This window comes from Saccopteryx bilineata, chromosome 10 (genome assembly GCF_036850765.1).
Source record: "Saccopteryx bilineata isolate mSacBil1 chromosome 10, mSacBil1_pri_phased_curated, whole genome shotgun sequence".
Taxonomy (NCBI): domain Eukaryota; kingdom Metazoa; phylum Chordata; class Mammalia; order Chiroptera; family Emballonuridae; genus Saccopteryx; species Saccopteryx bilineata.
The window spans coordinates 39,671,120-39,693,954 of NC_089499.1; the positions used below are offsets into that span (position 1 = coordinate 39,671,120).

Consider the following 22,835-nt stretch of genomic DNA (forward strand, 5'->3'; position numbering starts at 1 on the left):
TAAGAATACAAAATCCTTAATGAGTCAGCTGATTTGCTCTTAAATGTCTGCCACATAATTTATGGGAAAATCTACCATAGGATTTTTAATCATAAATTTATGTAAACTGTGGTAGTGACAAATAATTAATAAATGTGTTAATTTATTTAGTATGGATAATCATTCCCTAGAAGCATGCTTGCCACCCTTTAAAGTAGAATGCTATCTCTAATTGTGGTTTATAGTATTTAGATCCACCTTCTTATTACCAGTAAGAACTTTCAAGAAATTTATAATTTTTGTGTCTCATAATCACATTTTCTTTCCAGATTCAAAATAAACCAGAAAAGAAACCTGGACTGCCACTGCCACCTCCAGCGACCTTTCCGAGTATTCCCCAACCTCTCTCCCCTGTTCCTCATGTGAATAATGTGAACGCACCCTTGTCCATAAACATTCCACGGTTCTACTTTCCCGAAGGACTCCCAGATGCCTGCAGTAACCATGAGCAGACTCTGAGCAGAATTGAGGCTGCTTTCATGGATATTGAAGATCAGAAAGCAGATATTTATGAAATGGGGAAAATTGCCAAGGTAATACAACTACTAAATGATGTATAATCTCCCTTTCTCTAGCAATCCTAATCTCCCTCTTCACTGCCCCTTTGCTCTCTGTTTTTAAGCATGATGGAAAAAAATTATTTTTTTCCATGTTGAAAAAATTTTATTTGATCCTGATATATCTTTAGCTAAAGTCCTTTTTCATGGAACTCTTAAGTTTGAAGAAAACCTTAGTGGACTTTGAGTCTAGCCTCCCATTTAATATAGGAATTCCATCCATGACATCACTGATACATAAATTCATTCTCTGCTTGAATGCTTTCAGTGACAGGAAACTCGCTGTCTTGCCAAGCAGCCTGTTTCATCATTAAATATAGCCTTACTTGTTAGAAATATTTCCCTTGTGTTGAATACAAATCTCTTTTTTTGTCCTCACCCAATAATCATAACTCTTTGTCATAAAGCCAGACAAGGAACCACTAGGCCAGCTCAACACTGTAATTCTACTCAGAAATAAATGGATTTTCTGCTAGGAAGCAAGGCTTTGGTACTTCCCAATTTACCAACTGCTTTTTGTTTAAGATCCTAGCTCCTAATGCCAGGACTTCTGAACAATCTTTAGTAACTAGATTCTACACCTCCAGCCTCCTCTTAGAACAGTTAATACTGAGCATGACCATCACTTATATTATATTTGATTATGCCATTCTCCAGCTCAGCAACATTCAGGGATTCCTACCATCCATAGCAGTTTATCTTTATTGTATATTGAAGAGTTAGATCATACCTCAGGATTTAGCAGTGATTGCAGGCTGTGCTTCAAGAGACAGGATGGTTTGGTAGGCTAAAGGCTGCATGTGGGCAAGTAGGAGACCAAGTGGGAGCTCCAAGACCTGTGTGCCTGTGTATTGGGAATGGTCCCCTGCTGTTAGGAAAAATATTTAAAGGTTTGAAATAAAGTTTAAAAGTTTGAGTTGGAGGATAAAACCCAAACTACTGTTTCCTGTGTGAGTCTGACCCACTTGCCCTCCCACAGCACACCTCTGCGTTTGGGCCCTCAGTTCTCCCTCCCGTTGCATCTTTGGAGAAGGCCCTGAATTCCCCACTCCTGTCATGCCCTGTCCTCTTCCCTACCTCTAATCTCAGAATATTTGTTACTATTGTTAAGCAATTTGTAAATACAATAATTTTAAGGGAAATGAGAATAAATTCTGCCTTTTATTCCCCCTTTTCTCCTAATATTATAACTTGCTTGTTTATCCCTTAGATGTTTCTAATGAAAAACAGACTCTCATTCCAGATATAAAAGCTCACCTGTTTCCACTCTATTTTACATATGAGGAAACTGAAGTCTCACAAGTACGTATCTGAAGTCAGAGAACTAGAATGTGTCAGGAGACAAGTCCTCTGACTCCTAGCACTGTGCTATTTCTACCATATGTTATCTCTCCTGAATATATGCTAAAATACCATTAGCTAACTTCCAGTTAGATCCACCCTAATAAATTATAACTTCTTTCAGTGCATTGACATTTTCTTACCCCAAGCTTTGAGAAAAGGCTGTTGTATGAACCAAGATGGTAAATTATATAAACGGTCTGTAACTATGAATCTAAATCCAAAAGATAGAATTTAGCAAGGATGAATGAATTCTGCATCTGGAGATAACATGATAACCACATAAATGCCAAAAAGAGTATTTCCACCATGGCAACAGTCTGTGTGAAAGACACAGGAGGTTTTCATGGATTGCTTCAGGCAGGCAGACAAGAAGAAACTGTCCAGATAAGGGACATAGGTGTGCTGGGCTCACTACCCCTGGAGAGCCTGTCCATATGATTAATACCTCACTGTCAGACCTGCTCCCTGCTCTATACTGAATTCAGGTCCTCTGAATATTTCCATCCCCTGACTGAGGAGCCTGTTTTGGCCTTTCTGTCCCCCTGCCTTCACCCTCCTGCCCTGGCCCACCGACCCCTGTATACCCAGGATCCCTGCCCTGCTCCAGGGTTCAGTGACCCTCTAGCACTCTGCAGATTCAGAGGAGAGAGAAGATTGCCTACTGTGGTCACAGGAGTTGTAGGAAAGGGTGTAATCAAGTCAGAGATGGGTCTGTGCTTGCTGCGGAGCCAGAGAAAGGAGCTTGGCTATCTGCAGGCAGTGTGTCATCAGGAAAACTGTTAGTGTTGAAGCTGACAACATAGAAAAGTTTAATAACATAGAGAGCTATTTTGTTTAACCATATAGTCATTTACATAACAATTACTGTTTATACCTAATCATCATGTGGCACAATAGCCAGTATACATACATATCTGATTAACTTGTCTGAATTGTACTTGATTATAGCCCTACATTCCATTTATGGCTGCCAAGCATCGGTGTTCATTGCTCGTAAACCTTATTTGTCAGTGCAAGTGGTAAGGTAAACTGCTCCTACCTTTAAAAAGTCAAAAATAGCATTGCCTATAAATGTGAGAATGTGTGTATAATGTCATCAGAAGATACTACAAGTATATTGGTTTGTAGTGTTTTGTTTTGGATTACTGTATCAGCTCATTTTATTGGATTTTGTTTCTTTGTTTTAAAAACCATTTATTTTTAAAAATTCACTTAATCGCATCTTCCGGTTAGCTAACCACCATTAAACCAGCTTTTGTTGGGCTGGGGCAGTCTGTGAACGCTCTCTAAGCCATCCTTATTTCTAGCTAACCGCTCTTGCCTGCACTGAGCAGTGAACTCTGCACCTACGGCCCTTGGACTCCGTGTGCTTGTGTTCTTGCAAGAGGAGGTCATTTGAAAAGAAGAAAGACAACATTTAGGGGACAATGAGAGGAGAGATGGTTACAGCAATAAATGAACAATTTTATGGATTCTTGTAGTTTATAAAGCTGTTTTCAAGGGCAGCTTGAATTTGAAGTGTAAACAAACCTCTTGTGTTCATGATTTGCATCTGTTGGTGAAGTTTAGCTTATTCACCTTCAACCTCAAACAGCGCTGGAGAGATTAATGCCCATTCCCAATTTAATTCCCAGTGTGTAGTATGCACTTTTCCCTGAGCTTTAAGAGAGAAGAGATGAGAGAATGAATCTAGAAGGGACAAAGGCAGTGTGGAAACAGAAACTGAGGAACAGTAAGGAAAGCATGTCAGAGGCTGGGCCTCTAGCAAGAAATTGAAGAAAAAGAGTGAAACTATATTCTGAACCATGCAAAGCCCTCCAACCCGTCTTCTGGCTGATGTAACACCGTCTTGACCTGTCATTCTGTGGCCTGTCAAGTGCGCTCTGTCCTTTATTTCTTCAACTGCAGAATGGGTTAAAAATATCTGCCCTCTTCTGCATGGAGATCACATGAAGACCAAATGAATAACAAGAGGAGACACTTTAAAATGTTAAAGCCTGGGCCCTGGCCGGTTGGCTCAGCGGTGGAGCGTCAGCTTGGCGTGCGGGGGACCCGGATTCGATTCCCAGCCAGGGCACATAGGAGAGGCGCCCATTTGCTTCTCCACCCCCCCCCTTCCTCTCTCTCTCTCCTTTCCTTCCCACAGCCGGGGCTCCATTGGAGCAGGGATGGCCCGGGCGCTGGGGATGGCTCCTTGGCCTCTGCCCCAGGCGCTGGAGTGGCTCTGGTCGAAGCAGAGCAACGCCCCGGAGGGGCAGAGCATCGCCCCCCTGGTGGGCAGAGCATTGCCCCTGGTGGGCGTGCCGGTTGGATCCCGGTCAGGCGCATGCAGGAGTCTGTCTGACTGTCTCTCCCCATTTCCAGCTTCAGAAAAAACACAAAAAAATAAAAATAAAAATAAATAAATAAAATGTTAAAGCCTGACCTGTGGTGGCGCAGTGGATAAAACGTCTACCTGGAACGCTGAGGTCACCAGTTCAAAACCCTGCACTTACCTGGTCAAGGAACATGTGGGAGTTGATGCTTCCTGCTCCTCCCCCCTTTCTTTCTCTCTCTCTTTCTCTCTCCTCTCTAAAATGAATAAATAAATAAATTTAAAAATAAATAAAATAAAATGTTAAAGAATATTGCAGATATTAGTGATTATATCCTCCTGCGTGTCTTACTAGACAACCTTGCTTTCAGTTCTTCATGTTGTTAGGCCATTCTTAGTTCAGACTGTAGGTGCTAATCAAGTTTCTTTGTTCTAGTGACTTTATTATCACATGGACTCTTGCCTGCTCCTGTAAACCCAAGTTTCCTAAACCCATTTTGTGTCTCTGTGTATCCCCCCTTGTCATCCATTCTCTTCCTTTGTAACAAAACACTTGGTACTGGCTTGTCCTCTCACTTGGTACAAAAGACTACGCTGTTGCCCTCAGATTAATACCATTATTTTCTTAGATTCATGTTGATCTCCTGATTCCCTTTACCTTAATTCTTTGTTTTTAAGCAGATGCAGACCAGCCATGCTTTTTTTTTTAATAGTCAAAGTGCAATGTCTGCAACCCCTGCCATTCACTGCCCTTCCCATTTTTTTCTTTGACATTTTCTCCAAGGGCCTGATACCCTAACACTGGTTTACTCAGGGTACCCACTTTGAGCAAAATAGGTCAGCTCTTTCCAGTCTATTTCAAAACATTCTCTACCTTATCTCTTAGGATTTTGCCTTTGGATCATAATAAATTTATAAGTGTTAATGTCTCAGTGATTTAATACCCTACACTAGCTGACATATCTGCATTTTAACAGGAGTCAACGGAATATAAGCTGTTCAATAGTAGCCGCATGGGGGACAGTAGGCCCACAGCCGTTGCAAGAGCTATGGGAGGCAAGTAAGCACAGAGCTGAGAGACTGGTGGCCACTTCTCAAGGTTGAGCTAGAAGATTCCTAATTCCTTCCAATTCTGAAAAATCCATGAGTGACTGAAGGTGGGAGTTTTGAGCACTTTGGCAAATCAGTTCCAATCTCTCCCTATACTTTGTGTTTCTGGCTCTGCACCCTCCACCTTCATAATGCAGACTACTCTTTCAGCTTTCCCAGCAGTTGCCAATAGCTTGTCACATCTAAGAGCATTTTCTTGGCCAATCACCTTTCTGCATGAAAGAGAGGATTGGGATTGGGGAAAGTGGATTTGACAGTTTACAACTCAAAGTATATTAATTGTGAGCTTTGTGCCTTGGCGATCATAATTTACACAATAAGCAAGCCATTTGGTTGCTAAGCAACACCTTTCCCTCATTCTTGACCTCAGTAGAGGTATTTGAACTCTGGACTTCAGAAATCTTAAATTCCATCATGCTTGCAGAACGTGCTTTAGTAGCCCTGGCAGGAGCAACCTTATTTCTGCCTCATATTTACCTCTCTTGGCTTGAATCTCACCTTCCATATTCTCCTCTCTGATGTGAACCCAGCAGCCTTGGGTGTTCTCAGCATAACTAATTGCAGACCATGTACCCTTCATTCTTCCATAGGGATCCCCCTGACTCTTAAGGCTTCACACCAGGCATGTTACCTGAACCTAATGTGAATTCACGTCTTGTCAACCTCCAGTGGAGAAACTTCCCTTTGTAGACTGATGAGGGCTCAACAGATTCTAGATCTAATGTGAATAATAAAGATTTCTTTATCTAATAACAAGATGTGTCTTTTTGAGGAGTTCCAGATTTGGGGATATGTTTTATGTGTATATACAAAACTGGGAACATTTGGAAACTATTTCTCTGCTAATATGTAGATATTATCATTACTAGGAGGGAACAATTTTCTCTCTAGGGAAAAAATTATGGGTAAATTTGGTAAGAACTCTTTCTTATAAGCTATAAGAATAACTTTTTTAATTTAAAGAAAGCTTTTTATCGAGGAAGAAAAATAATTACCTTTTTGGGTATTGTAGTTGCTTTATATTCACTCCCAGTTCTTCCTAAGGCTTTTATAATACGGAGTCATTTGTGGTAGCTTCTAATACCTAAATTATAGCATTTTGATCTTTGCCTTTTATCTTCCATCTGACTTGTAACCATTTAAATAGATTTGGTAGCTATTTTCTTAAACAGTCAAGGATTTTCTGGTTCTTCTTGAACCTGAGGCTTAACATAAGACGCAAAGGAGAGTAGGAGATAGAGATGGAGTGTTAACACCAAGTGCCCGAGAGTAATAAAGGTGACTGTATTTTGCCATCAAAAGGAAGGGCATAGACAACTGTGACATTCAGCCATTTTTTTTTCTTTCTAGAAAGTAGAAAATAAATGATGTAAGAGTGGCAGGAAGGGGAAGATTGGTTGCTTTAACTGTCAGGATTGGGGAAAGAAACATCACTATAAATGAATAGGGTGATGAAAAGGTAAATGGATTTCCATTTTCTTCATTAATCATGTAATCCTGTATTTTGTTCCTCCTGTGCCTCTCTCTGGTGTATTTGCCTCTGACCCAGGTTGGCTCCCCCAAGGGCCCACTGTCCACTGTGGCATGAAGGGTAAAAGCCACAAAGGCCCTTTGGCCATGCCATCTCTCCACTGACCCTTGGCTTACACTGTGTGTTTTTTGTGCAGGTCTGTGGCTGTCCTCTCTATTGGAAAACCCCAATGTTCAAGGCTGCAGGGGGAGAGAAGACAGGATTTGTGTCAGCACAGTCATTTGTTGCCATGTGGAGAAAGTAAGTATGGGAGCAGTTTCTCTGAAGCGAGGCAAAGAATTGTCTGGTACTCATGACGTGCTTTATAAAAGTCATTTATTTATCCTTTACACTTTATTTCAACAAGTAAAATTCAACAATTCACAGCCATTAACACCCACACATAAATTCTTTCCATAAGCCATTATCTTATGTCTCTAAGCAGTGAAACTGATATTCAGAAATACCTCTTTAGGAACTGATGGTTTCTTAGTTTTACTTGTTAAATGTGGATCTTAGGACTTAACTCTTATAGCAGTTACATAAAAGCAAACCACATGCATCACATGAAAATACAGCTTCCATTCTCAGATGATTCAATTTAGAATTCTATCTAGTTGGTTCGTTAAAAATAGCTGAATTCTAATCAATTTTAGTTATTGCTTTTTGAAAGCTCCAGTTAACAGACTGAAGCAAATGAATAATACACTTCTCAAGACATTCCTGGCCTGACCAGGCAGTGGCGCAGTGGATAAGAGTGTCAGACTGGGATGCAGAGAACCCAGGTTTGAAACCCCGAGGTTGCCGCCTTGAGTGCAGGCTCATCTGGCTTGAGTGTGGGCTTACCAGCTTGAGCGCAGGATCACCAGCTTGAGTGTGGGATCATAGACGTGACCCCATGGTCACTGGCTTGAGCCTAAAGGTCGCTGGGTTGAGCAAGTGGTTACTCACTCTGCTGTAGCCCCCTGGTCAAGGCACATATAAGAAAGCAATCACTGAACAACTAAGGTGTTGCAACGAAGAATTGATGCTTCTCATCTCTCTCCCTTCCTATCTGTTTGTCCCTAGCTATCTCGCTCTCTGACTCTGTCTCTGTCAAAAAAAAAAGATACTCCTTGACTTTAACATCTTGACAGGTTTTCTTGAATTCAAACCCAGCTTTCTTCTTTTTTTTTCCTATCTGTTTTCTCTTTTAAAGGTTGTATTTGTACATTTTAAGAGCATGTCACAGCTTGCTCCTTCTACCTCTTTTAACTGATCAGCTTTCTTTATATGTTTTTCTCACCTTTTCTGGGCTAGATACCCTTCCTGATAAACTTGTGGGAAATGCTATTTACCTATCTTCATCATCATTATTATTATTTAAAATCCACATATAATAGCAGCAGAATTCATCTTACAGATGCCTTATAGTCCCTTCATGCCTCCAAAAGCCCTTAGTAATATAATGCTTAAGAACATAGTAGGTGAGCCCTGGCCAGATGGTTTAATGGTAGAGCATCAGCCCAGCATGTGGATATGCCAGGTTTGATTCCCAGTCAGGGCTCATGGGAGAAGCAACCATCTGCTTCTCCACCCTTTCCCCTCCCTCTTCTCTCACTCTCTCTCTTCCCCTCCCATAGCCATGGCTTGATTGGTTTGAGCAAAGCTCTGTGGAGCCTTGGGGTCTCAGATGCTAAAAAATGGCTCACTTGCTGAGCAATATCCCCAGATGGACAGAGTATCACCCCATAGAGGGCTTGCCGGGTGGATCCATGTCAGGGCACATGCCAGAGTCTGTCTCTCTGTCTTCCCTCTCTCACTTGGAAAAAAACATAATAGATAATTAATAAATGTTTTTTTGTTTTTTTTTTTTGGTTTTTTTTTTTAGTGAGACAGAGTTAGAGAGATGGACAGACAGGAAGGGAGAGATAACAAGCATCAACTTGTAATTGTGGCACTTTAGTTGTTCATTGATTGCTTTCTCATAACATGCCTTGACCTGGGGGGGGGGGGCTACAGCAGAGCGAGTGACCCCTTGCTCAAGCCAGTGACCTTGGGCTCAACACAGCAACCTTGATCTTCAAGCCAGCAACTTTGGGGTCATGTCCATGATCCCACACTCAAGCTGGCAACTCTGTGCTCAAGCCAGATGAGCCCACTCTCGAGCATGTGACCCTGGGGTTTTGAACCTGGATGCTCAGCATCCAGGTCGACACTCTATTCACTGTGCCACCACCTGGTCAGCCTAATAAATGTATTCTTATTTTTTAAAATCTAGCAGCAAGTTGAGTTTACCAGGTTCTTTATGTATTACATCAGCACTAAAATAATCAGGGTATATAAGACTATCAGTTAATGAACTTCATTTGAAGAACCACACCGAAGCTAAAAGTTACACATGATTCATATTTTCCATGTGGATTTTAGTCACTTTGTTATAGGGAGTAGTTCTAAGTTGTCCTACTACCAAGGACTAAAAGGACCCTAGGAAAGTCATTCCTCATACACCATCAGAGTGACACTCCAAAGTTGGAGCCATCGTCACCATTTCACCTCTCCTATAGCAAATGGAAAACTGCTGGATAATATCCAGAAATGCCTTTCTTTTCTTCTTATTTTTTTAACATGTGGATAAGAGTCCTAAAAGGGAATTACTTGGAGGCTAGAAATAGCAACACACACACACACACACACACACACACACACACAAATTACCCAGAAGTAAATCAGCGAAGGAATTAGCATTTGCCCTTGGAATATTTCTGGCCAAACCTGGGGGAAGAAAATAGGGCCTAGGGCCTGTACAGTAGTAGGGAGGTCAGCTTGGATTCTCTCCCTTTTTCCCACCATTAAAGCCAGGACTTCAGCTGGGTGGTCTGATTGTCTGTTATTAATTACTATTACTGTTATTTTAAATCAGCATATGATAGTAGCAGAATTCAATAACTTGAAATATGTAGGTATTATAGCTTTCATTCAGCTAGCTTTTTCATCCCGATAGGTACTAGGCCCGTAAAGACCTCAGCTGGAGTGTGAATCAGGAGTAGAAAAAATAGGGATATTACATAGGGGTATTTTGTCAGAGATATCTACGTCAGACACTGAGTTCAGCTGTGTTGGCAAAAAACCATCTAACAATCTGGGGAAAAAGCAAGAGGTGAGAATTATGTTGAAGAGACAACTCTGAGGAAGCTGAGAGATTGTTAAAAAAAAAAAGGAAAGGAAAGGAAAGAGAGAGAGAGAGAGAAAGAAAAGAAAAGAAAGGAAAGGAAAAGAAAAAAAAGGAAAGAAAAGAAAATCTGTTCTGTAAAAGATTAGAACCAGAGAGGACTGGAACTACTTACAGTTCAATTATTTTGACAATTTTAGGAACCTGTGTTTGTTAGCCTGAGGTTAACTGTAGCAAAGAAAAACTAGTATCCATGTCGATTTACTTGCAATTAACTGCATAATATTGAGGAAAGTAACAGCCAGTTGTTTGGGGGGTTTTTTGGTCTTAAGACTGTGTCACTAAGATGAGATGGACATTTATGTTGGTGGCTAGAGCATTAACAGCAGCCACACAGCTGTATTCCTTTACTGAAAAAATTGTTTTAATTTTATCTCTAGGGAAAAGAGATTTCTGCAAAAGGCAAAGGGGGGGGGAGCACAAGTCTTCACTTTAGGAACTGGAGGAAACTATTTATGAGGTTAAAAAGCATGCACAACTGACCCTATCTATTTTCACTTAAAAGAAATTTTGCCAATCAGGGCACACAGAAGAAGCACCGATCTATTTCTCTACCCCTCTCCTTCTTTCTCTCTCTCTCTCTCTCTCTCTCTCTCTCTCTCTCTCTTCTCCTACAGCCAAGGTTCTATTGGAGTGAGTTGGCCCCTGGCATTGAGGATGGCTCTATGGCTTCCACCTCAGGTGCTAAGAAGAGCTCAGTTGCTGAGCAATGGAGCAATGCCCCAGATGGGCAGAGCATCATCACCTAGTGGACTTGCTAGGTGGATCCCAGTTTGGGCGCATGCAGGAGTCTGTCTCTGCCTCCCCTCCTCTCACTGAATTAAAAAAGAAAAAGAATAAAAAAAATTCTGTAGGCCCTGGCTGGTTGGCTTAATGATAGAGCATCGGCCTGATGTGTAGATATCCCAGGTTTGATTCTTAGTCAGGGCATACAGGAGAAATGCCTGTCTGCTTCTCCACCACTCCCCCTCTCATTTCTCCCTCTCTCTCTTCCTCTCTCTCTCCCTCCATCTTCCTCTCTCTCTCTTTCTCTCTCTCTCTCTCTCTCTCTCCCTCCCTCCCTCCCTCTCCCTCCCTCCCTCCTGCAGCCTTGGCTCGATTGGAGCAAGTTGGCCCCAGGCACTGAGGCTGGTTCCAAAACCTCTGCCTCAGGCTCTAAGATGAGCTTGGTTGCTGAACAATGGAGCAGCACCCCAGATGGGCAGAGCATTGCCCCCTAGTGGGCTTTCCAGATGTATCCCAGTCAGGGTGCATGTGGAAGTCTGTCTCTCTGCCTCCCCTCCTGTCACTGAATAAAAAATAAAAATTCTGTGATTAGATAAGTGTATGTTTACAGTAAAGCTTTATCTTCTGGCCAGATATAAAATGATTGTTGTGCCCTCTAGTGGGAGCTCTTCTATGAGCTCTTTAAATGCCTTTTAAAAGCCAGAGAGAGGCTTTAGGGGAGACCCCAAGTATGGTTATTTTGGGAGACTAAGCAACTAAGCATGATGGTTTGAGTTACCACACTGACCTTGAAAAAGACATGTTTATTTTTGTATATATGTTTTTTACGAATTTTACCCTTTCCATAAAGCAACTTATACCAAAGTACAATATTTTAAATGTCCAACTACAAAAAATAACTAGCAGATAATGATACAAAATTAAAGCATATTGACATACACCCATGTGTGCTGATTTCCAATAATAGGTTCTATATAGTTTGTGGAGGGGAGTCAAATACAGTCACAGCATAACAGGAAATATTTTCTCTTCTGTCCCAATGCTTCTCTGGTGGATGCTCCCTAGCCCCCTCCAGGTGGTTTGCGGAATAACACCTAACAGGCTCTTGTTCCCCTGCCTCTGCCCTATTTTTCCTACTCTAGTGTCCGTTTCCTATTTCTACTCTGACTTGTTTTTCTTAGAGTGAGGACATTTTGGGAAAAGACATTACTCCAATTTTTTTGTTTGAGGTCCTAGATTTACCAGCTCTGTGACATAGGTCCTCTTAAGTGGAGTCAGTAATATTGTTCCAGATTTTTTATGCTTTACTTTCTCTTACCTTTTATGTAAACATGTCATTTGTCCATTAAGAAAACAATACTTTATCTTAAGAGCTGTAGAAGGTTGGAATAGCTGTGTTTACCTTCTTTCTCCAGCTTCACGACTTTTGTCATCTCCTCTCTCCTTTCAGATAGAGCCCACCAGCCACTAGCATTGGCTGAAAATCATAATCAGCTTTTCTTTGTATTTATCTCTGTTTCTAAAAGCAAAGACCATACCTGATTTGACTTTTCCCTTTTCAGAGTACCTCCCATCTGTCATATCTGCGGATTTTGAGTAGTGCTATCCTTTCTTTATAAAGTACTCCTTTTCAAAGCCCTCACTGCCTTTTTGTTGTGATAATCCTACCATTTTCCAGTCCTAAGAGGTGGTTCCTGTCAGCACCTACTGCACTAATCTTTTTGTGAAAGGTAGATCTCTTTAACTTTGGGGACTTGAGCATGCCGAAGAATGATAAGGAGGATAAATATAAATACCACACTGTAGCTTTCATAGTAACAGATAAAGTCAGTTAAGTACATACATCTGTTAGATCACATTTTTGGGGAATCTTCTTTGTGAAAGTTGCTGTGTTAGGTGCTAAAGAAGAAAATAACTATAACTGCTTGCCCTTTAGGTGCCAGAGAGCTCAAAGACAGCTAATCGTACAGTGGTGTGTATCATACATGTAAATTAAATAGTACAGAGGTCACTAAAGAATTTAGTTATATGAGAAGGCATTTTGGAAGAGGTAGGTTATTCACTGGACCTTAAAGAATAGCCAGCATTCAGCTAGCCAAGTTGGGAGGGGTAGTATTCTAGGAGAGTGGAACAGTGTGAGAAATGGCACAGAGGCAAGAATGCACAGGAAACACTCAGAGAGTAGTGGGTCAGGCCAGCAGCCTGGAGTATAAGTTTCATTTAGCAAAGTAGTAAGATAGGTATAGGCAGGCTCCAGCCCAGTTACAGAGAGCCTTAAATATCAACTTAGGCATTTAAAGCCACTCATGTAAGTGGTAGAGGGCTACTGAACACTTTTGAGAAGGGGAATTATATAATCAAAGGATGCTTTAGTATGGAGAATTGTCAATATAAGATTGAATGAACAGTGAAGACTTTTATGACACTCTTTTAATTCTAGCATGAAGTAAAACACTGGACTGAATGTTGCAATGGAAATAGGAAGGAAGAGTGGTTGCCTAAAACATTCTGAGAGAATATTCATCAGGTCTCCTGTATTCTCATCCTCTATCCCAAGCACATAGTGATTCAAGCTGGAACCTAGGAGTCGTCGGACTTCCCCCTTTTACCCCTTCCCCCCATGCTCTACACACACGAATCAACTACTACGTACTTTCATTTCAACCACATTTGCCTCCTTCTCTCTATTTCCCATTGCCAGTATCCATGCTCAGGCCCTTGGATAAATTTTTGCTTGATGTTTCTGAAAGACACATCTGGTCCATGTTACTGTCCAAATTAAAATTCCTCTGTGGAGTAGGCTAAAGTCCAGGCATCTTGATCTAACATAAAAGGGGCCTCCAGGATTCTGTCCTACATGCTCATGTCCCTTCACTTACCACCCAGATATTCCGTGCACTCGCACACCAGGCATTTGTACATGTGACCCTCCTGACCCACAACAGCCTTCTTTCCTACTTCCCCCTTTAATGAAATCTCATTAGCCTTCCTGGGTCCTTGTATGACACCCTGTGCATATTCTCTCACGCTGTCTCACCAGAGTATAACCTTTCTGGTGTAGCTCTCGCCCTAAGCTTCTCACAGGGCACAAAACTGTATCGTATTTTCTTTGTATCCCAGTATTCTCAAAGCCAGACCCTGTACCTGACACACAGTCAGCATTCAGTAAGTAATTAAGGAAGGAAAACAAAAAAATTTGGTGACTAATATAATAATAAGGATGAGAAATAAGTCTAAAATGACTTCAAAATTTCAAGCCCAGATAACTCAGGATGGTATCGCCATTAGCAAAAATAGTCACCCATGGAAAGGACTCACTTTGAGAGGAAGGTTTTAAGTTTTGTTTTTGATGTTTTGACTTCACTGTTAGAGTATAAAATCCAAATGGGAATTTCCAGCAATTAGTTGGATGTGCAGAATTGTTGGAGCTCAAAGCCTTACTATGCCATTTTTTTTTAAGCCTGATTCTTCAAAGTCTAATTTTAAAAGCCCCCTGTCAGGTTGGCCCTGCATATGTCTGTCCATCTGGGCAAACAGATTATGTCTCATGTGGTGCATGGTGGTCCCTCTGACTGATGGGCAGCTCTAGACTTCTGGTCCAGGCGTTCTGTGCTAAGCCTGAATGGACGTTCTCCTGCAGGTGTATTGTTATGTGCATTAGTGCAGTTGACTCTGTGGTCACAGCCCCAGACACATTCTATAAAAATAATACACCACCTTGTTATTGAGCTCTTATTTAGATGTTCCTTTGACAAAATCAGGAGCATGGAAAAATTCCCTTTTCTTAATCATTGAGAGCATTTGATTCTTGATTTAAATGGCTTTCAGCTCAGACTCAAATTACCAGCTGCTGTGTTGAAGTCATTGTTCACTGTAGCCAGTCTTCCTGAACAGTCGTTTCTTTCATAGGTTGCTGAATAATCATAATGATGATGCCTCCAAGTTTGTCTGTCTTCTTGCAAAGCCCAGCTGCAGCTCTCTAGAGCAGGAGGACTTCATCCCTTTACTTCAGGTAATTTTCATTTCCTTTTTAAAATGAGTTTTATTTGTAGAGTTTAAGAGGTTTTTAAATTTTTTTTCAACTGTAATATATGTCTATTGAAATAGACAAATCTAGAGGTCCGATTTCTGGGAGGGTGGTTTTCAAGCTTGTTTTAGTAGCAAAATACTTTTGTTAAGTGAAAATTAACACAGAATCCATAGTATAAAACAGACAAAACAGAGCTCTCCCAATGAAGCAGAAGAGAGGAGCCACTCAGCCCTCCCTTGGCCACCCACAGCAGTCACTGAAGCACCTTCTGTAACCAGGCATTTGCCCAATAAGGTTAAAGAGAAGTCTCCAACAGAAAGAGCCCGCTTTGGGAGTATTTATTTCTAGGCCTTCTGATGAGAATTAGTTACATGCCAATATTGGATCTGTTTTTACTATAGCATTCTTCATATATTGCTTGTTAATAGTCTTAATATAATGTCTAAATATTTGGTTTTCCTAAGCAGATCATAAGTTCCTTGAAGCTAAAGGCTTCCTTTCATTTCTGTTGAATGCACATCATTGTTTTAGTTCTGATAAATCTTGTTGACTGTTAGTAAAGATGTCTAAAGAAGAGCAGAAAAATATATTGCCATAGTTTTTATACACACAAATCACAAGTACACCAATCAGTGAGTTATAACATGAGCACATCTGTATAGCTTACACCATATCAGGAAACAACATCAGCAGTACCCTAGAGCTCCTCAGGCTCCAGCCTAGTCACAGCCACCCTAAGGTAACCGCTGTCATGACTTCTAACACCATATGACTTCGATTTTTAGAATTTTCATGTTCAGAATACACAATTTGCCTGACCAGTGGTGGCACAGTGGATAGAGCGTTAATCTGGGACCTTAGTGTTACTGGCTTGTGCACTAGCTCACTAGCTTGAGCAGAGAGTCACTGGCTTGAGGATGGTTTCATCCAAATGATACCATGGTTGCTGGCTTGAAGCCCAAGGTTGCTGGCTGGAGCCCCCTGGTCAAGGCAAATATGAGAAGCAATCAATGAGCAACTAAGGTGCCACAACTGTAAGTTGATGCTTTTCATCTCTCTCTTTCTGTCTGTCCCTCTCGCAAAAAAAAAAAATAATAATAATAATAATAATATAGAGTTTGGTTATGATTTATGTTCAGGGTCTTTGAGCTTATCTTAATTTGCATGGTGGCCTTGATTATTCTTAAACTTATCTGCTACATGTTTTTGTTTCCCTTAAAGAAGTGCTTATGAGAAGGAGGATTCTTTTTTTTCTTTTTCTTTTTTATATATATTTTTTAATTTATTCATTTTTAAAGAGGGGAGAGAGAGGGAAAGACAGAGAGGGAGAGAGAGGAGAGAGAGACAGAGAGAAGGGGGGAGGAGCTGGAAGCATCAACTCCCATATGTGCCTTGACCAGGCAAGCCCAGGGTTTCGAACCGGCCACCTCAGCATTTCTAGGTTGACGCTTTATCCACTGCGCCACCGCAGGTCAGGCCGAGAAGGAGGATTCTTAATAGTTTTTTACATTTAATCAAGACAATTATACAAAATAATATCCCACATTATGTATTCCCATTTATGTTTTGTAAAATTGCTAATATTCAATATTAAAACAATATTCCTAATAAAAATATTTTGTTCTGATACCAGTTCTCTATCCACCTCTTACTCTTATCCCCTTGCTTTATTCTTAACCTGGCTCTAACCCTATAAACTGCACCTTTTGGGTCCCCTCTGCTGACTTGGGTCTGATTGGGTCTGGCCAAAGCACAGGAGGCCAGGAGATGGGAGAAGAGAGCAGCTGGCATTTTCCCCCACTCTCTGCTTCAGCATAGTTCTCTCTATATAATACAGCTTCTGCTGTACAGCCCCTTCTCCGTAGTTCTAGAGCCTGTGGGCTCCCAAAACTCTATTCCTCCTCTTGTCCTTTTGCTTCTAGGATGACAGCAGTATCATTCTGTTGCTCATCCCCTGTGCCTCACTATTCCCTTGTCTGCTCCTTTCGCCTGCCCATGACTCTACTTATAGTCGCTTCATAAACAGTTCATATGGGTGAGTTCTTTTCCCTGCTTGACCATGTTTTATCAGAAGCTTTAATAAAACTATGACAGGGATATAAATTAAATCTATACCAAGAGAATTACAAACAAATAACAGAGCTATAATTATGAGTTAGTGGACATTTATATTTCCTTAAATCTAAGGAGAAATTTTATTTTTATTTAAGAAGTGGACTTGTGGAGTCTTCTGATAAAAGGTAACATGAATAGATAAATTCTCCTATTTTTTTCTCAAAATCATCTAAAGTTAAAATATAGAAACTTAAGAGGAATAACCTATGAAAATGAAGGGGATGGTAGAGTAGAACAGAAGAGAAAAAAAATCAGTGTATAGGAATTTGCAGTATTTCCTGAAGATGGAAGGCAGAAGCAGGGTAAGGAGCCCGCAGCCCAGAATGAGGGGCGGTGTGTGATCTCCTCTGCTTTATGTTGCTCATTAGGATCCCAGAGAGGCTGTAACTCACAGTTAGCAGATCTAATGAGAAGTGTTAGACAGGATTCACTGAAGGTTGGTATACAGAGCAGTCAACTAGTTGCTCCTTACCTGGATCCCAAATATAAAGTATAGCATGGCATGTACTCACAAACATAAACAAACTGACATACAAAGAATAAAGCATGTTAAGACACATTCCAATAGAGGAACATCCTAGATGGTATCAGACCAGTACTCCTCAAAACTGTCAAGGTCATCAAAACAAGCAAAGTCTAAGAAACTTTTACAGCTATAAGGAGTCTAAGGAAGCATGACAACTAAATGTAATATGCAATAGTGGCACAGATAAAAGACATTTCGTAAAAACTAAATAAATGTGAATAAAATGTGGCCTTTAATAATAGTAATAATATATCAATATTGGTTTATTAATTATAACTAATGCTAATGTAAGATATTAATAATAGGGAAAACTGAGTATACAGTATATGGGAACTCTACTGTTCTCAGTTTTTGTGTAAATCTAAAACTGTCCTATAAATTAAAACCTTTTTTAAAATAATTACTATATTCAGAGAGAACCCACAAAAAAGAGCTTTTAAAATTTTAAAACATAGGTACCAAATTTAAGAATTTCAACATAAAGCCTGGAAACTAAAGTTAAGAATATCTCTGGCAGGCATATGCATGCATGTGCACACACACGGAGAGAAGCAGAGACTGGCGGAAGAGACAAGACTAATTCAAGAATTTCAACATCTGACTAGCTGGAGTTTGCAAAGAAAGAAGGGGAAATGTAGAGAATAGGAATTTGTCAAAAAATAATACAGAATCATCCATGTAGGATGGAGAGATTTCAACAGATTGGGATGATCTGGTGGGTCCACAGAGCAGATACCCAGTGGAATCTTTGGAATTCCTGTGTTTGTCCTTGGGGGAAACACAACACACCTGTGTAAACAGTAGCTTATCAAAAACAGAATACAACTAATCAAAAACAGAATACTAACCCCGCCCCCCCCAGCCTCTCCTGCTCCTTGTAGTCACTGCCCACAGAATCAAATAAAGAACACAAGTCTTTTGGTTGAAATTTCTCGGTGCCAAGCACAAGGAATAAAAAAAGACATACATAAACATGTCCTTGAAATTTTAGAAAAACAACGATGAAGAGAAGATACTGAAAGCTTCCAGAGAGGAAAAAAAAATCACCTTAATAGGAATAAGAATTGGTATGGAGGCCCTGGCCCGTTGGCTCAGTTGTAGAGCGTCGGCCTGGCGTGCAGAAGTCCCAGGTTCGATTCCCGGCCAGGGCACACAGGAGAGCGCCCATCTGCTTCTCCACCCCTCCCCCTCTCCTTCCTCTCTGTCTCTCTCTTCCCCTCCCACAGCTGAGGCTCCATTGGAGCAAAGATGGCCCGGGCGCTGGGGATGGCTCCTTGGCCTCTGCCCCAGGCGCTAGAGTGGCTCTGGTCGCAACAGAGCGACGCCCTGGTGAACAGAGCATCGCCCCCTGGTGGGAGTGCCGGGTGGATCCCGGTCGGGTGCATGCGGGAGTCTGTCTGACTGTCTCTCCCCATTTCCGGCTTCAGAAAAATACAAAAAAAAAGAAAAAAAAGAATTGGTATGGATTCTTCTCATTGGCAACTCTGGGGAAATGGATTTGAACTCTGATATCTGTCCTGCCAAGCTATCAATTGAATGGGGGTTAGAATGAAGACATTTAAAAGGAGTGAGAGTAAAAACTCAGAAAGTCTAGTTCTGTTGGGCAGATAAAATGTATTATGCTCACTTTGTTAAAGAGGCCGTTGCCCAGGTGATATTAATGTGTGTTGAGAATTGTTGTAGCCTGAGGCTTGGTTTTGGGATTAAGCCTGTCCCACCCTTTTGGGTGTGAGGTGGTGCAATCCTATCGTGCCTCATGGAGGTGATTTTGTATTGGAGACTTCCCCATTATGTATATTGGATTGAGGGTTTGGATTTCTGCACTATAAGATGGGAACGGAGCGGGAGTTTGCTCTCTTGGTTCCTGAGGTTAGCATGAGAGAGCAGAGAGAATAGAGCCATCAGCGGGAGGAGGCCACGTGGAGAAGGCCAGGAAAAGCAGCCAAGATGGCGGAGTACTGAGTGAGATGCCAGTTTGTACAGAGTTTGTATCTGGGATAAGGAAGGAAATGGGGAACTGAGGAGAATAAGGCTGTTGAGCTAGAAACCTTTGATTCTAGGAAACTCGGATAAATCAGTAGCTTTGTGAGCACTGAATGTGACTGGGTTTTGGAGCCCAGTGTGTATTTTTACTTGCCCGCCGGGTGCAAGCTAGATTAAAGACTATGGCCCACCAGTTTTTGGCTCCATGGTTTCTTTACCGACTGTCCGAATCCAATGCGAACCTGCATATGAATGGTCACGATGACGGCTCCTGGCTTTACAAGTTCCTATTTTCTTAGAAAGTAACAGTAGTTCCCCTCCTTATTTGCTGTTTTGCTTTCCAAAGATTCATTTAGCTATGCTCAACCACAGTCTGAAAATACTAAATGGAAAATTTCAGAAAATAACAGTTCATAAATATTAAATTTGCAAGTCATTCTTAGTAGTGTGATGAAATTTTGTGCCATTCTGCCTTGGACATATCCCTTTGACCAGCATATCCATACTGTATATGCTATTTGCCCATTAGTCCCTTAGTTGTTGCAGGAAAGCAACCCAATGGAGGATAGACACTCAGACAACTGTATAAGAGGAAAAAGAGGATTTTTATTAAAGCCCACGGAGCACGTGGGACCTGTGGCTCCAAAGACACATGCTCTCTGAAATAAGATTTCTTACATCTTATATACCCTTTACAGAACACAAGTTCACATACATGGATTTTATGTTTCCTTTGCCTAGACGTACATACGTCAATCACACGATTTCAGGATGGGAGGGGGCTTACATGATGTCAGAGAATAAGCATTTGTAAATTGCCCATTAAGGAGAAAGAAAGAGGAGAGGAAAGGGCTACTCAAATCCCCCTTCCCCCTCCTGCATTCCTGGCTGTTTACCTTCTTCCTCACAGGTGTGGGGAAGAGAGGGAGGTCCAAGTCTCCTTCCTCCTTACTTTCAAAACCTTCTAGTACGAAAACATCTCCATTTACAGTATAACAGCCCTAACTAAAGCGGAATGCGATCGTCCATCTTGAGCTGGTGTAAATCACACACAAGTATAAAAATCAGATTTACAAAATCTCTCTGAACGCTTGGCCTAAATCATAAAATGCCTTTTAAGCCTCTTAGTAAAAGGGAGGTTTCTTATCTCATAGTAGTCATCCTGGTTATCAGATCAACTATCACGGTATCACAGTGCTTGTTTTTATGTAACCCTTATTTTACTTAAATATGGCCCCAAGCCATTCACATAACTTTTATTACATTATATTATTATAATTGTTGTTAATCTTTTACTGTGCCTGATTTCTAAATTAAACTTTATTATAGGTATATATGTTTAGGAAAAAACAATGGTATATCTAGAGTTTGCTACTGTCCATGGTTTCAGGCATCTGCTGGGGCTCTTGGAACATGTCCCTTGTAGATGAGGGGAATATTGTACTTGAATATATACTGAAACAAATTAAGTAAACCAAGAAAGAGGAATGCATGAGATCCAGGAAAATGTGGATTCAATCCAGAGAAGCAGTGAAGAGAAGTCCCAGAATGGCAGCTGGAGTGCTGGATTTGCATTACAAGGGAACAGAAAATTTATTTTAAGAGATAATGGCCTGAGAGGAAAATGGCGAAGGAGTAGGCAGACAGAGTAGGCAGACGTTACAACTCCTACCTCCCAGAACCAAAGTGGATTACAACTTAACTTAGGAAAAATCATCCTGAAAAACCAACTTTAGACTAAACTAAGAGGAATCTATAACCAAGCATTGCCAAAGGAACCACACTGAGCTGGTAGGAAAGGCAGAGATGAGAAAAGGGCCTCCCCATTCCCAGGAGTGAGAGGTGGCTCGGAGGGTCTCTCATGGCAGGGTGGGTTGCCCAGAGAGTTGTGGGTCATCAGCCACAGGACCAGAAACCCAGTCTGGAGCCCCAGAGACTAGAGGAGGCATATGTACAGTATTTACCTGAAAGAAGAGCCGGGTTACTGTTTGCCAGAGGGAGACAGAACTCTCAGACCCAAGCTTTGTCTTAAAGGAACCATGCAGAAAATCTCATTCACAGCCATTTACCTGGGGCTCCAGGAGTGGGGAGCGCTGAGAGGACTGGAGTTGCAAGAGAAGAGTGTAGTCTCGGGGGCACAGGGAGAGACTGTGGGTGACAGCCACCCTAACCCCTGTACTGGGTCACTCCCCAAACCTTAAGTGGACATTTTCCCTGGGAGAACCAAGCCAGCAAAGGGAAGCAATTACCCCACCCACCAGAGGCTCTCCTGCTCCAGTCAGTGCAGAGAGACACTTAGAAACAGGGGGTGCATCAGGGACACAGGTTTTGAGTGTGAGGTCTGGGCTACACAGCCCCCCAACCTGCTGAGTACCCATCGAAGGCTGGGAGGGCCCAGCTGTGGAGGTGGCTGCGGTGCTTGGCCTGCACAGCGGACAGGGGCAGAGCCCAGTGAGGCAGTCTGCAGGTGGCGGCAGCAGGGAGTGGAGCCCAGAGAGGCCTCCCATATGCCCACGAGTGGTGGTACCCTGCAGGAGAGGCATCTCCTGTGCAGGCATGGGGCGGACCCCAATGGGGTGAGGCATCCAGCATGCCCACAGGGGAGCAGAGACCAGAGAGACAGCCCGTGTGCCCACAGGGGGTGGAGCCAGATGGTCCGCACAGTGACACCAGGGGGCAAAGACCAGCAAGGCGAGGAGTCTCCCTGTACCCACAGAATAGCCAGAGTTGCAATCATTGAGCCTGCACCAGTGCTTGAGTGCTGGAGGAGGCGGAGGCAGTGGGGGGGGGGGGGGCTGGCGGAAAGACCATACTTCAGCAACGGAGAGGCCACACACACTAGCCAAAAGTAGATAAAAGCCAGCCTAAGAGTGCAGCTATTTTTAATGGCATCAGGGCCCAACAGAGGCAGCCACGAATTCTAGATCGCTTGTAGCTCCAAGAAGGTTGCTAAGGACCAGTCAAAAGCAGTGACCCCCCCCCCACACTGATCTGCACTAAGTTCTGGCCAGGGAGGTCCAGGGCTGGTACATTCAGTGGCCAGATACGGAGAGCATCAGCTCAGGACCTAATAACCCCATTTAGAGTGGTATCTTAAGGAAAGGCTCCTCACACCTGACCCAGCTAAGGCATAGAAAACACTGTCACAAACAGCAAAAAGAGCAGTAGCAGCAGACAAGTAGCCCACAGCGGAATACAAACAGCTGAAGCCAACCCAAGAAGATCTAGAAACAACACAACTGAAAGCTGGAGGAAGACAACACCAACCCTATATAGAGCTAGCTACACAAACAACACATCTAAAGGAGCAGTCTATACAGAGACAAAATGGGAAGATAGAGAAATGCAATTCAAATGAATCAACAAGAGA

At 42.0% G+C, this 22,835-nt stretch overlaps 1 protein-coding gene across 7 annotated transcripts in view; it reads left to right on the top strand.

The window, feature by feature from the left end:
- Nucleotides 1–22,835, top strand: part of PPP2R3A (protein phosphatase 2 regulatory subunit B''alpha) — a 239,225-nt gene that overhangs the window by 94,290 nt on the left and 122,100 nt on the right. For all 7 annotated transcript variants that reach the window (XM_066244971.1, XM_066244967.1, XM_066244966.1 and 4 more), the window contains 3 exons: nt 309–572; nt 7,032–7,135; nt 14,721–14,823. In XM_066244971.1, the coding sequence (XP_066101068.1) occupies nt 309–572; nt 7,032–7,135; nt 14,721–14,823 (471 nt within the window). The remainder of the gene's footprint in view (nt 1–308; nt 573–7,031; nt 7,136–14,720; nt 14,824–22,835) is intronic.